Source organism: Prosopis cineraria, unplaced genomic scaffold (assembly GCF_029017545.1).
Source record: "Prosopis cineraria cultivar Desert tree isolate PC_DT_omini unplaced genomic scaffold, ASM2901754v1 PC6, whole genome shotgun sequence".
Classification (NCBI taxonomy): domain Eukaryota; kingdom Viridiplantae; phylum Streptophyta; class Magnoliopsida; order Fabales; family Fabaceae; genus Prosopis; species Prosopis cineraria.
In genome coordinates, this window is record NW_026555337.1 from 476,697 (window position 1) to 490,891 (window position 14,195).

Here is a 14,195-nt window from a genome sequence, read left to right on the forward strand (position 1 = left end):
AAATTTTTCGACCCAATTTGGGCTAGCCCATCGGGCTTAGTCCGAATTACCGGCTCTATATAAGCCTGACCAAGTCCAAAACTAAGCTTTTGTTGCATCGTCTCACATGGTTCCCCACACCAGCATTCCTAACCAATTCCTTGAGTGCAACATGAGACTGGGACTCTATTGGCACAACAGCATACGGAGACAAGAAGGATTATAGTTTAACCATAGTAAATTCAACTAAGCATCATGTCTGAGCAAATAAACTTAAATTTGATCTAAATCCTAGACGGGAAGGAAGGATACCGATTATTTTAATTATAAAATCGTCAATTTGCGTATTCACCCGTACAGGAGAAATTTAAATTAGCCCAGGCATAAGATAGCCTACCACACGTGAGACAGAAATCCAAAACCCCGGCGGAGAAAGAGGCCAGCCATAGGGATCATTGGCATCTTGAGGTCCACAAGGACTAGCCATAGCATAGCCACCAAAGCAGCTATTCTGCATTCCAGATGATCCATGAAGTCCACCATACCCTTTCCTGTACAAACTGTTACCGTACAACCCTTCTAATCCACCACAATTCATGGTAGAACCAGGTAAGGTGGAAAGGTGGGGTGTTCAATGAGGGATAAATAGGACCGTGAAGAATGAAGATACAAAAATTACCGCCATAGCCGCTGCTTCCATAGTTCTGCTCCCCAGGCCTTCCAACAGTATTCCCTTTTGGCAGTTGCATTCTTATCAGAAGTAGAAGCTATTTCCCCGTGTTTTGCTGTCCGTCCCCGAAGCCTCTGCTACATCACTTTTGATGCCAGCTGATGGTGGTCTTAAAGGTGCTGGGCTAGTTGACGAACCCGCGCGTTCCCATGGCTTTGGTGGAGGACTAGCTGCAACACACAAATCAATTTACAAGATGACAGGGGGTGGTGAATTGAAGAATCGAGGGTCAAAATTATTCAGAATGCAACTAGAGTCCAGGCGGAAGCTAAAGGGATTATTGAGCCAGAAAAAGAGGCAACACAGATGATAAAAAGACGATGAATAGAAGAAGATCGAAAATGGGAACACGAACCTGAGGATCGGGGCTTCGATTCCATGGGAATAACAGGCAAACAGCGTAACAATGAGACGACTGTCTTCCTCCCAGCCTGCTTCGCTAGCGACTGCTATACTCTCGCTCTTTAGAAATGGTTTCATCTCATCAAAACTTTGTCCCTCTGTGTGTAATTTTTATATTTACACATTCATCAATTGTCATGAACGCGCCGCAATGTTTTAGACATCGTGGGGTAATTCGGAGGCGCCAACCGCCAAGAACCTTCCCATCAATGCGTTTCTCCTGTCTACTGTTAGGCTGTCACTCTTTGCGACCTTTTAATCAAGTCAACTGTCAATCAGGCAACGTCGAATTCTCCGTGCCACCTTCGACTAATTTTTACGTGCATAAATTCTTAGACGTCCCCACTCTTCCCCACCCCCCCCCCCCAAACAAAAAAAACAAACAAACACACCTTTTCTAATTTAACAAACAAAGTGTTCGGTCATGTACCGCAAGTTTCCGTATTTCTAGACCTAACTACACTGCCCTATAACTTGCATCGAATTTTTTTAGGTCATACGACGTCAGTTTGATTTGTCACCGCCCTCTCCATTCTTAACGAGAATCAAAACACTTTCGATTCCATCTCGATTTAAGACCCTGCTCGGCATTTCGGATTGGGGGTTGAGCAAGTTTTCATAGTTGGTATATAGATCATCAGTAAGCCCAATTTTACAGTTTTTCTAACTCTGATTTTGCCTGGCTCTTGAACATTTGACGTTTTAGAGGTTATTATGGTTTAACCTTGTTTCCTGTTTCATTATAATTCCTTGACACTGCCGTCCATTTTAAAGAGTAACAGAGCGAAACCTATACATCTTTTCTTCTCCCCTTAGTTTCTTCAATTATACCATATGTACACACAAAATGAGATCAAGGCATCGTAGTGATATGCCTCAATCTTGCCTACAACTTCTAATTTCTATTCTGCTTCTAACATATACAAATCTACATGGTAACAAGCTATGTGCTTCCGTTTGACTCGAATTCCTATTATTCAATCTTCCAAGCAGCCACTGAGGAAGCAGCAAAGTTGGTTGCACTAGAAGGACTGTGGAAGATAAGAAGCTTTGCATCTGGCACAGGACTCTAGGCCGTACGTTACTTCTACGAACCAGCTTGCATGCAGCTCTACTACTGAAATTGGTAAAATCGTAGACCCAACCATTTGTTAAAGCAGGACTTCAATGATCACATTGAAGTCACATAACCATACATGCTAGGAGTCTCCCAAGAAGCAATTGCTACTGCCAGAGCTGCTTAACAAGCAAGGCGTATCACGAACAAGAAACTTCACACTACGTGTGCCCATATCTTCCGATATTTCCACGCACTCTTGCAAATCTGAGTCATTTACCAACATCACCCATTCCTCTTCATCATCTAGATATTTAAGCTGGAATGACCCGCTTGATAATTTGAATCTTGTTGCTACTTCTTCGTATAGTTGGAGACAACCTGCAGATGGGTCAAACTTGAAACGTATAGTATCATCTTTATAGGTGGCTTTCACAATAATTTTTAATCCACTGTCAACAAACGTTGATTTGACTTTGGAATGCTTCTGATTCTCAAAGCTTAGGGCACCAGACGAACTGCCATGGATCATTGAACCAGAGCCATTGGACGAGTCTGTCACGTTATAAGAAGTACGTTGGCCGTGTTCAACAATCCCGTTGTCCCCATCCACAACATTTTCCGTCTCATCAGCAACCAGAGAGCTTGAACTCCAAGAGACAATATCAGGACCAGAATTTTTTGCTCCCCGACTATCCCTGTTCAGACCCCATGCGTTTCCATCTTTTGCAGCAACTGAAAAGGGTGCTTGCACAGGATGACCCTGAGCCTTGACCATCCGGCATGATCCACCATCCAAGGCCATTGATTTTGAATATTGACTACAACTAACAACAGAAGCATTGGCTTTCTTCAAGTCTCCCTCGCCAGAATTTGGGATAATAACACCTTGTGAGCACACAAGCTGGTTATCAGACAAATAAACATCATTATCTTCCAACTTAATTGCTGAACTCTCCCCTTCACTGCAATGTACTGTAGGCACTGAGACTGTACATTTTGTAACACGCTCAGCATCTTGTACGGGCATACTCTTCTCAGAGAACAAAAGACGACCATGTGCATCAAATTCTTGAATGATTGAACCCCCCGCCACAAACCCCCCAGTAGACGGGTCGAACTTTAGCCCACCTTCCACCCCCTGAACAGAATCAAGCACGGTCTGGATTTTCTTTAATGAACGATTCACTTTATTTATTTTACGGGATGGCCATCTCGAAATGCCATGCTGCCTGCATATCCTTTTCAGAGTTGTAGGACAGACTGCACAAAGAAGCAAATTTCTCAACGAGCTTGTCTTAATATATTAACAGGTTCCATTCAGAAATATCCAACATCTGTAGACCAAAAATAAAACGAAGGATACATTACAAATTTAAATGCTTAGACATCCGCAGGGATGCTAATGAGCTCACTTAAGTCAGACACATTCTGCATATCTCGCTATGTAGAATGCATCTTTTCTCTAAATTTGACCACTGAATACAGTTTAATTACAGAGGCGTAACATGCAATCAGTGTATGTAAACAATTCCACAATAAAAATTGCATTTATTATTTTCCCTAGTAGCGTTAATGGGGGAAAATCCAGGATGGCTTTCAGAACGCAAAATTATGCATTCTCATTTATGGTTAAGATCAAGCGATATAATTATAGCCTTGGCATCCACAGATCAGACTAAAGATAAATATCCATCATTATAACCCAAATAAATAAGCCAGGTCAATCAGTTGACAAAAATTAGCAAAAATCACATTATTTCTTAGTCTCACCACCAATGCTCTTCGCAGCATCCTTCAGACTACCAGAAAAGTATTGCTGGAGAACACTCAAACTGACATTCTTCTCACCCATGCTTCTCTTTTTCTCAATCTGCCTTTTTGACCCATTCATTTCCTACAAGACAAGATACTGCCATTTGTTGAAGTTCAATCTCCAAGGACAATAAGAATCACAAGCTCATAAAACCAACTACAAGCAAAGTTCAATACCAGTACATATAGCAAATGCATCTTTAGATAGAAGAGAAGGGCTAGGTAACTCTTGCAATACTTCTTAACTATCCTTGAGGTAAAGAATCAAATAGTTTCCAACTTCTTCATCAAGCAATATGTCCTAGCTGGCCAGTACTGATTTGAAGTATATGGAGAACTTGCAAAATGCTTATAAGTTTAACATACATGTGGCAATCATTCATTTCTCCAAAGTTATTCATAAACTTGCACGTCAACATAAGCATGCTATCTGGAACCTAGCTAGATAACAGGCTTAATAGTTAGGAACAGTGAATAGTGGTTGAAACCAAATGATACCTGGTTATAAGCAGCTTCAATTCCATTGTTTCTCAAGTTGCAATCCTTCGATGAAATCTTACTGACTGAGTCCTTGTCACCATCCATTAATTCTATTTGAGTGTTTCTCCTAGACAAAGGCAAAAGATCTCGTACTTTTTCATTTTGAAGATTTACCAGTGACCCTGATGTTCCTGATAATTCAGCATCAGTAACAGTCCTTAAACTCTTACAAATTCTCTGCATGGTACCCGAGAGGTTGTCCAATAAAAGTTGCTGCTCTGAACTCCCTCTCATATTGACAGGTAGAAAAAATTCTAAAATGTAATCGTCATCATTAGTGAAGGTACTCCTTAGCCTTATAGCAACCGCAGCATTCAAATTGTATTTGCGTGCATGTTGAACAAGTGGATATTCACCAACATCATATGCCTTGACATCAGGATAGAAGAATGGCTGATTTGACATGATAGCTTTGCCAGCTGTACCTTGCCCTTCCTCAAGATGATGCTCAATACATGCATGAATAAATCCTTCCATCAATCTATCATTAACATAGCAAGCTGATTCTTCAATGCATAATACACACTTATCACTAAAACTTGAATGACCCTCCTTAATTCGTACTCTCACAGTTTCATTGCCAATTCCCTTCAAGTAACAACACGGAATCCATGTCAATGCCAGAGGCATACTATGTGCATGACACACAGCCCGTAACACATCAATTATCTCCATTAAAGCTGCTCTTTTGTTATTTGAGAGACTCTGCAGAAAAAGAAACCAAATTGTAAGACATGCAAAAATCCAGAACCACCTTGCAAAAACAGCTAAGTTATATTACTTAAAACTTTGCTTGTTTCTTTTTCCCCTTTCAATAATGCAGGGGAAAATCAATGCATCCTAATTTTCAGACGTCAATAACTACCTGGGGAAGAAGTCGGGGAGTCACAGCAGTCCTTAAATTCACAACCTGCAGAAAGTCAAAGAAAAAATGCATTTATTCTTATTACATTCAATTAAAACTGATGGTGAATAAGACAAGAACATCAATGATGGCAAATTACAGAAAACTTATCCCCAGAAAAGGAAACACTAATTTAGAAATATTTCAATGTTATGTATTTTCTGGCCTTCATGAATTTTCTAACTTTTTTTTTATTTTCCTTTCTTATATTTTGAGGAAATTATAAGTGCTATTAATCTTCTCAGTAGACAAATCATAGGCAAAAACTTTGAATATTTAAAAGGAGTTCAAGGTAAGAATAAAGAAAACATCTTCAAGATTATGACATAATAGAAGAAGCCATCACCGTATAGAACCTCTTGATATCATAGCAGAACCCTTCAATTGACCATCAGACATTAATGACGATACTAACATCATAGATTTTGAAAAACAGAAGAAAGCACATGTAGGATGCGTGGTTCATGACGATTCTCAATGGTAACCAAAGTCAAACATCAAGTTACAGGTCACTTTCATATCCAATCAACTAAACTGGTATCTCCAGTGGAGTATGTTATTCTAGAAAAATTATTGAAGATCCTTAAGTTGTCATCATCATAGTCTAAAGTAGTACCGGCTGTCCAACCTAATAATGCTCCAGAGTGAATTAGTCTACTGTTTCTACACTTTAAAATTCAACGTTTCACCGACCACGGGAGAATGATGAAGAATAGGGAGAATATTAAGCGAGGTGACAGGGAATTATGGAAAACCTACACTAAACAAAGGAAACTCTAACTTAGAAATATTTTGGTTTTATGTATTTTCTAAATTATACATATTTCCTAACTTTTTATTTATTTTCTCTTCTTAGATCTTAGGTGCCCTACAAATAGGCCTGTGTTAAGACTTACTTAACATACAAGGACGACTGCAATCAGACTCTACAAAAGAAGCAGGAATCCTGGCAAAGGGAAGAAATCGAAGCATGTGCCAAAATATTAAAGGAAAACCAACCTGAAGTGCTTGGCAAACAATTTCCAGTTCTCTATCAAAATCAGTCTTTTCCTTTGTAGTGACAAGCTCCAGTACAGCACAGCATGGCATTTCAGAATAAAGATCAAACACTGGAATGGCAATTGATCCACGAACCTCATGATTAATAGCATGCTCAATCCTCAAATATTCAGCCTTTGTGTAGTAACCAACATTGGAAGTCCACTCAGGAACTTTAGAGATAAAGACGCGACCAGGAAGTCCCAAGACAGAGCCTGGCCTTCCTTCTGCCGAGAATGTAAATGTCCGTGACACTTCACGATAACCCGCAAGCATTTGATCCAGCAAATAGGGTTGCTCACTTGTGGTTAAGATGAATTGATCTCCATGCTTTCTCGGTACCCAAACTTGTGCCAAGATTCCCCCGCCAGCAGATTCCTTGAAAAGGGACAAAGCCCTCAGCATTCTCTCATCTAGTGACCAGCCAGGTGGCCTAGAAACTATATAATTGCCCATCGCTAAGTTACTAAGTTCTTCAAAGGATTCATGAAAACGTTGTTTACAGTTTAAATTCCTGGCATCATTTCCATCATCAGAGAACTCAAGTTGGGCCTCCATTTGCTGAAATGCTACTTTCTCTCCAGAGTTGGGGAAACTTCTTGTGACATTGTAATTCTTATTAACATCACTTGCCAAGAACGATCCACTACTCTCCTCCATTAAATTGAATCCATCAAGTGACGCACATGGTACCGAGGCATATGATGAAAAGCCATTAGCTAAAACCTGATCTGTGGTTGATGAGTTATTGCACCAACCAGCATAAGTGTCAAAATTTATGAGCTCAGAGAAGGTGGTGAGCATATCCTCCGAAATTGAATTTCTTGTGCTACCATCTAATGATGCTGGTCCCTCCAAATGGGCTTGAGGAGAATTCCAGTACCCACTGTCCTTTCCCTTATGAGAAGTGTATTCCATGATTAGGTTGAAGCTCAAAAATTGGAATCAAAATTCAGCCAATGCTAGAGATCCTTCAAGTAAAAAGTTGCGCAAGGCATTCTTTCCCCGTTTACCAGCTTGCTAGAAGTTGTTACACATATCCATCTTCATCTTCATCTACACAAACCAATAACCTTCACAGTCAAACAAGTTCAACATAAGCAAAATCACAATAAAAAATGATGGTGATGATGATAAAGCAGTGCCAACCTACAATATCACCCCCCAAGCCCAGCTGGGGAAAAAAAGGAAAAAGGAAAAAAGGGGAGAGAAAACTGATTCCTTAATGGCTGACACTAAAGATCAAAAGCAAGTACTGTATGCAGGTTGGCTGACACAAAAAGGAATCAACAATAAACAGTATATATCAGAAACCCAGCACAGCACATCCTGAATTGAAAAAAATCCAAAACCAACAACTAGAAAGTCGACAATCTAGCCACTCCAGTCACCCAATCTTAATGCTACGGATCCGAATTGGCAGGATACAAGAAGAACCTGAGGACAAATATGTTCTAAACAAGATAACATATGCCCGGAGGAGAATTTAATCCAGGAGAGTGAAAGTAGGGTTATAAGTTATAAATACCTGAGTTAGAGGGCTGAAGCTTTCAAGGACCATTCGGGAAATGCTGTGAGATAAAAAGAAGCAAACGATGAAGAATTAGTTAAGGGTGAGTAATGGACAGGGAAGGGGTGGTCCTCCAAAAGACGAGCGTTCTTTGCGGTAGGAGAGAAGGGAGAAATTGTAGAGAATGAAATTGAGAATCCCCAATTACACGAACCCTAGAGATAACAATGCGAGGATGCTGCTGATGACAGCTATCGTAGCACCGACTTCAAAAATCTGAAAACATGAGGAAATCTTTGTTTAGAAAAGTCGCTAAAATTGGGGCAGCTTTGAAGTAAATGGCATGGAATGAGAGATTGTGGTCATGCTCACGCGCGAGCGAGCGCGCGCACTCCTAATCAAAATATACCCCTTAAACAGAGGTCTGAGACTACAAGCACAACGGGGCTTCCGTAAAGAAGAAAAGCAGAGAAGTGAATGCCGCCTTGTCTGAAAGTCTCGTACGGAATTACCACTGCTTTAGTTGATAAAAATAGAAAGACGGTGTTCCAACCTAAACCCAACCACACACCCAGACCCAAACCTTCGCCAGATTCCAACACAAAATAATGTCAACGAGTTTTTTCTTAAAAACAGGAGCCCAAAAAAAAAAAAAGATTCTTTTGTTTTGTGCTAGTTGTGGTTTGCTGGATCCTAGTTGCCTTTTATTTATATATAAGCAAATCTAAAATTTATCAATTTTCTGTGTCAAAGTACCAAAGTGTCCTTGCTCTCATCGACACTCAATGGTCAGGAGTGGTTAGACCCTGACATCTATTTAAAAAGTTTCAATTTTTGTCCCATTCTCTTGAATCTTGATACAGATGACAGCTGATGACATTGACATCTTTGTGGGTGTTTCTTTTAACCTTAATCATCCACCCAATAGTCATGCTTACTTTTTATCTTATTTTACTCTATTCTTTGGAGGCAATAAGGACCACCCATTTTTTCGTTAAAATAAAGTTATTTTCATCCTATGTCATGCTTTTGTATTTCATAAAATAAATTAAATTAAACGATACTCCCTCTTAAAAAATATAAAATATTTTTAATTAAATTTTAATTTTATTAATTATATTCAAATTAACATCATTTTTTATATATATTTTTATTTAATGAGTGTTTCACTTTAAAATAAATATAAAGTGATTGATGTATTGAAAAAATTTATAAAAAATATATTAATAATATCTTAAAATATTAAAAAAACATTTATTCTTTTAAAAGACATCTGATATTTTTAAATGAAAAAAACAAGTTGAAGAATGATTATTTTTTGTTTTTTTAACGATAACACTATTTTTCATTTGCAGATATGTTTTTTAAAGCCTGAGAAATGCATGTTCTAAATTGATCTAGTCATTTAAAAAATAGTTTCTATAATAGAAAACAATTCCTCTTAGCTAGTAATAACTAGGTCACGTACCCAATTACCGTGTGTGTGTGTCTGTGTGTGTGTGAGCAGTGACGGATCAAGAATGATGGACATGGGGGCAAATTTTCAAATAATATGAAATATGGGGGGACCAAAATCAATTTTATCAATTTTTATGAAAAAAATTCAGAATTTTCAAAGGAGGTTTAAAAAAAATTGGGGGGGGAGGGGGGGAGCACCCCTGCATCCCCCAATGGATCCGTCTCTGCATATAACTGGGTGTGTTAGTGTTTTCATATGAATTGCATATAGATTAAGATACATAGGTAAACAATAGTGTCGACTGCTTTGATATGATAATATATTGATTACTTGTTCATTATCGATTATTATACAGGTTCTAATTAGAGTGCTTTAGTGAAAGAAGCTAATCATAACTGATAATATGCGAGTGAAGGTGGGTCTCACGCATTCATACTTGGGAGTGAAGCAGCATGGCTAAAACAGATCTGTCGGAGGATATTAATTAAGAAACAATATACATATATACACATACACACGTGATACATGCATCATCTTTCGGGAGGAGCAGCATCCAGTGCTCCATCTCATGATCACAATCATTTGTTCAGAATCCTGACTTGCATAGCATTTTCGCATCCCCTCAGATATCTGCTTCTTCAATCACTGTTCAATTTTATGCATATCTACTTACTATCTTTTGTTACCTGCTCGTAGCTGTGCAGATAACAAAATGTAATATATACATCCCATCATACAAGCCCATTGACTGATTGAAAAAAATACTAGCCCAATCATATCAAGTGCTGGACATAAATTGTGTGATTATCATACTATATTATTGTTAATTCTCTAATTAATTAATTTTTGAACTTTCTTTTTCTCTTTTTATGTAATTAATTGGTGATCTACTTGTTTTTCACACTCATATATATATGCACGACCAAGTTTGTAATGAAAAAAAGTACACAAGAATATCAAGAGTTAAGGCTTGATAAAATGTTAGTTTCTTAGAGTATGATAAATCAGTATTTAAATTTTCATTAAAAGAAGTGTTTACAGTTAATATCCGACGACCCTACCTCAAATAAGATGTCTTCAATTAAAGAATACGATGTTAAATTAAATATTTCAATTCATATATATAATTGAATATGATAGAATAAAATAATGTATGCGTACCTGAACAATCAATGAGTACTTGAGAAATCTCGATTACCTTGAGTGTAGACAGGTACATAACCCACAGGTCCCCAGAACTTTCAGAGAGTTCAGAGATAATTAGGTGGAAGAAAATGAGTCGTGTGTTTGCAATTATCGAGTAATTGTTTTATATAAATTAGATCGATAAACGCCTTATTAAATAATAAATAATTATATATTTTATTATCTCTGACTCAATCAGTTAAGAGATAGGGAATAGCTGACGGTTACTGGGTTGGGCCTCTGTCTATTGGGCTCACTTGTGTGGTTCTCCTATTACGGTTCATACAAAATCATAAAGATCAATCTATTTGAACTTATTAATTAATATTAATCTATAAATAAATAAATATTTCAACATACGAGGCAAGTGTGTATGTATGATAAAATAAAAAATAAAAGTGTATCTCCTTACTCGGCCATTGAGTCAAAACGTATACGTGCGATGAAATAATAATGTATATGTTTCCGTCTTGATGAGATTTGCATTTGATGACGTTAAATGCTAAGGGTATTCAAAACCGATCCAAACCGAAAGGATCGATCCAAACCAATCCAAACCGACAAAAACCGATCAAAACCGAACAACAATCAGGTCTGCTTCGGTTTTTATGATATAAAAACCGATTGGTTCGGTTCAAGTTCGGTTTTGAGTACTAGAAACCGAACCAAACTTGATTAAAAAATTCTATTTATTTATTTGTAAAATATATAACCATTTATCTACAAGAAGAATTTTGTTTTGAATTTTTTATAGTAATAAATAAACATTTTTAAAATACTTGAATGAAAATGCATAATATTAAGTAATTATAATAATCATGCTATGATCATCATTTAATTATTTGCAACCTAAAAGCCTCAGCATTCAATTTATCTATAAGAAACATTTTGTTTTGAATTTTGTATAATAAATTTTTTATTATTTATTAAAATATAGATACATAGATAAACATTTTCAAAGGATTTTAATAAAAATACATAATATTAAATAATTTTAATCTTAAAAACTTATATAAATTTTTATGATTAATTATTGTTATCACATTAAAATTTTATTACATTTTTATACCTCTATTTATGAAAAAAAAAGGAGTCAAAAAGAATTAAATTTAATTTTAGTACATAGCACCATTATGAAGATGGAGAAAAGAAAAAAAAAATAAATAAGTGCATTAAACTTGATCAAGACCTTAACCAAACCAAACCAAACTGAAAATAAAACCGAACCAAACCGAACTTCATAAAAACCGATTAGGTCTCAATTATCAATAAACCGAATGGTTCGGTTCGGTTTGGTTTTTGTCCAAAACCAAACCAAACCGAACCTATCAACACCCTTATTAAATGCTTTGATAAAGCCAAATGTTAACAAGTCATAGATTTTATACTGTTATAAATGATTAGTCGGACAATATACATATATTTTTATTTTTATTTTTTTTGCTCTCTCTCCCTCTCTCTCTCATATGTGTACAGATTAAAGTTGACAATAGAATTGCTAATGCATGCTTGCGTTGTTTTATTCTATCCAGCTTATTTAGTCACAGAACATAGTGTCTTGGATATAATTAATTTTTTCATAATATTCAGGGGATAAATAATAACTCGGTGAAATCTAGTTTGCTTAAAAATTTATCAATTTTGGGAAAAAATCAAAATTTTTTTTAAAGTGCAATTTATATGTTAAATATTACAGAAGTATATTGTCAACTTTAATCTATACATAATAAAAGTATATAGAAGTCAACACAACAGTATATTAGTATATATGTCAAATGCTTTTTCATGTTTTTATAGATAGAGTGCATAACTACATAGCCAACAATTTGTTTTTTAGGAAAATGCTTAAATATTACAGAAGTTGGAAATCTCCAAGCCATCATGGTTCGGGTTTCCCATATCAACCATGGCAGTGCAATGTTTGACAAGTAAAAAAAAAAAAATTGTTATCTATCTATAAAAACATAAATGCACATGTATCTCTCTCTTTTTTTTCTAGCAAATTTTTTACTTTTTTAGAAAACATTTTTCATGTATTGACTTTCCTTTTTATATTTATAATAAAGCACTGGCTTTTAATAGGTGTGACTTGGAAACAACTTGCTAGATTCTAGCTAGTGAAACAACATTGTGTCAAGACTCGAGGGACATGGAGATTCTCGTTAAGATTCTGCAAATCATCGGCATATGCATGCTATGCCCGTGATTCTGATTTATCTAATTGAATGGGCCTGATTTATCTAATGACATTATTTCTGCAGATCATGATACGTAGCTGTGAACGGTAACAACTTAAATCATCCTCGTCTGGCTTGACGACAACTTCCCAGCATCCAGCTTAACAATTGTGGATCGTGTTGCATTGTTGCTTTCCATGTTTGCTGGGGTGGAATAATGTGTTCGGCTAGCTGGCTTAATCTCATCGGGGTATTAGACGTTGAGCACGGCAAACAATAAAATCATAGATGATTAAGGTTGCTCACTTTCATCCAATACATGACAGTGCAATGCTCTCCCGCGATGTGGGTAGTTATCTTAATTAGATCGCATGAGTGTTGACCAACAGGACAATCACGCTGTATTCTCGTGATTTTTATTTTATTTCGTGTAAAATTTGTAATTGTAAGATTCTCAATAAATAGAACTTTTTTACTATTGATGTTTGTGAATTACTTTGCTCAACTCCTGGAGGTAGCTAATCTAGCAACCTTTAGGTTCTCTCTCTTATTGGTGAGAGTGTGAGTAGTGACACTTCCCTACTGCCTTCATCGGGAGTAGAGGTGAGTGTTAAGTTTCTTTTTCACCCTCACTAGGTGGAGTTTGTGTGCGTTGAGTGTGGGCTTTCGAGCGTGTGTGTCATTTTTGCTTTTCTATTTGGTTTAAAGGTGCTCTGGCGGAAGGAATATGGAGGTGGATGAATTCGAGTCGGGGCAAGAGGAGGGTTGCGGTGGTGGAAAGGTTGCATTACTGGTGCGAGTCGTCTCTAAGAAGCCAATGCATAAACCAACATTTAAATCGCTTGCTCAGAGGATTTGGAATGTTGTTGCAAAGGTTAAGATGAAGATGATCAGGTGAACAAATTCCCGTTTAATTTTGCTTTTTAGGATGATGCTGATGGAGATCTGTGAGATGGGCATTGGACTTTGATGAATGCTCATGCGATTGTGCGTCCTTGGCCTTCCTCGTTATGCTTGGCAGAGGTTAATTTGAATCTGTGTGATTTCTGGGTTCAATTTCATGGGGTGCCACTAGATGCTATGAACATGAGAAATGTGTTTAAATTTGGGGCCAAAATGGGTAATGCACTGGCTGTTGAGAGTCCAATGATGGATGGGTGTATTACCAGAACGTTTGTTCGGGCTAGAATTGAAGTTGATATTACAAGGCCTTTATCAAGGTGTTTCTAGATGGCTAGGCCGAAACAATCGGGCAGGGTGACTGCTAAGTATGAGAAGCTTCAGTACTATTGTTATACTTATGGAAGGATTAGGCATGAATCTAGAAGATGTATGTTAGCTGCTGTTAGCGACCCATATGGCGGAAGTCCAGGTGTTTCTCCAATAAAGGCGGTTGCTC

General features: G+C 37.1%; 1 protein-coding gene and 1 long non-coding RNA gene across 6 annotated transcripts; both read right to left on the minus strand.

Moving 5' to 3' along the window:
* Positions 1-237: 237 nt before the first annotated feature.
* Positions 238-1,447, minus strand: LOC129312935 (uncharacterized). The gene is made up of 2 exons (XR_008593773.1): positions 1,065-1,447; positions 238-879 (listed from the first exon to the last, which is right to left on the minus strand). It is a non-coding gene; the product is annotated as an uncharacterized LOC129312935 (long non-coding RNA).
* A 430-nt stretch (positions 1,448-1,877) lies between these two features.
* On the minus strand, positions 1,878-8,558 carry LOC129313361 (protein NLP9-like). Of its 5 annotated transcripts, XM_054956383.1 has the most exons (8): positions 8,385-8,558; positions 8,190-8,251; positions 7,994-8,036; positions 6,427-7,521; positions 5,389-5,433; positions 4,482-5,228; positions 3,942-4,065; positions 1,878-3,431 (listed from the first exon to the last, which is right to left on the minus strand). In XM_054956383.1, the coding sequence occupies exons 4-8, from the start codon at positions 7,381-7,383 to the stop codon at positions 2,311-2,313; spliced, it is 2,994 nt and encodes a 997-aa protein (XP_054812358.1). In that variant the 5' UTR covers positions 7,384-7,521; positions 7,994-8,036; positions 8,190-8,251; positions 8,385-8,558; the 3' UTR covers positions 1,878-2,310. The 5 variants fall into 5 exon arrangements, with proteins under 5 accessions (XP_054812358.1, XP_054812355.1, XP_054812357.1 ...); XM_054956380.1 differs by having other exon boundaries at positions 7,994-8,251; XM_054956382.1 differs by having other exon boundaries at positions 7,994-8,251; positions 8,348-8,558.
* Between the last annotated feature and the right edge of the window lie 5,637 nt (positions 8,559-14,195).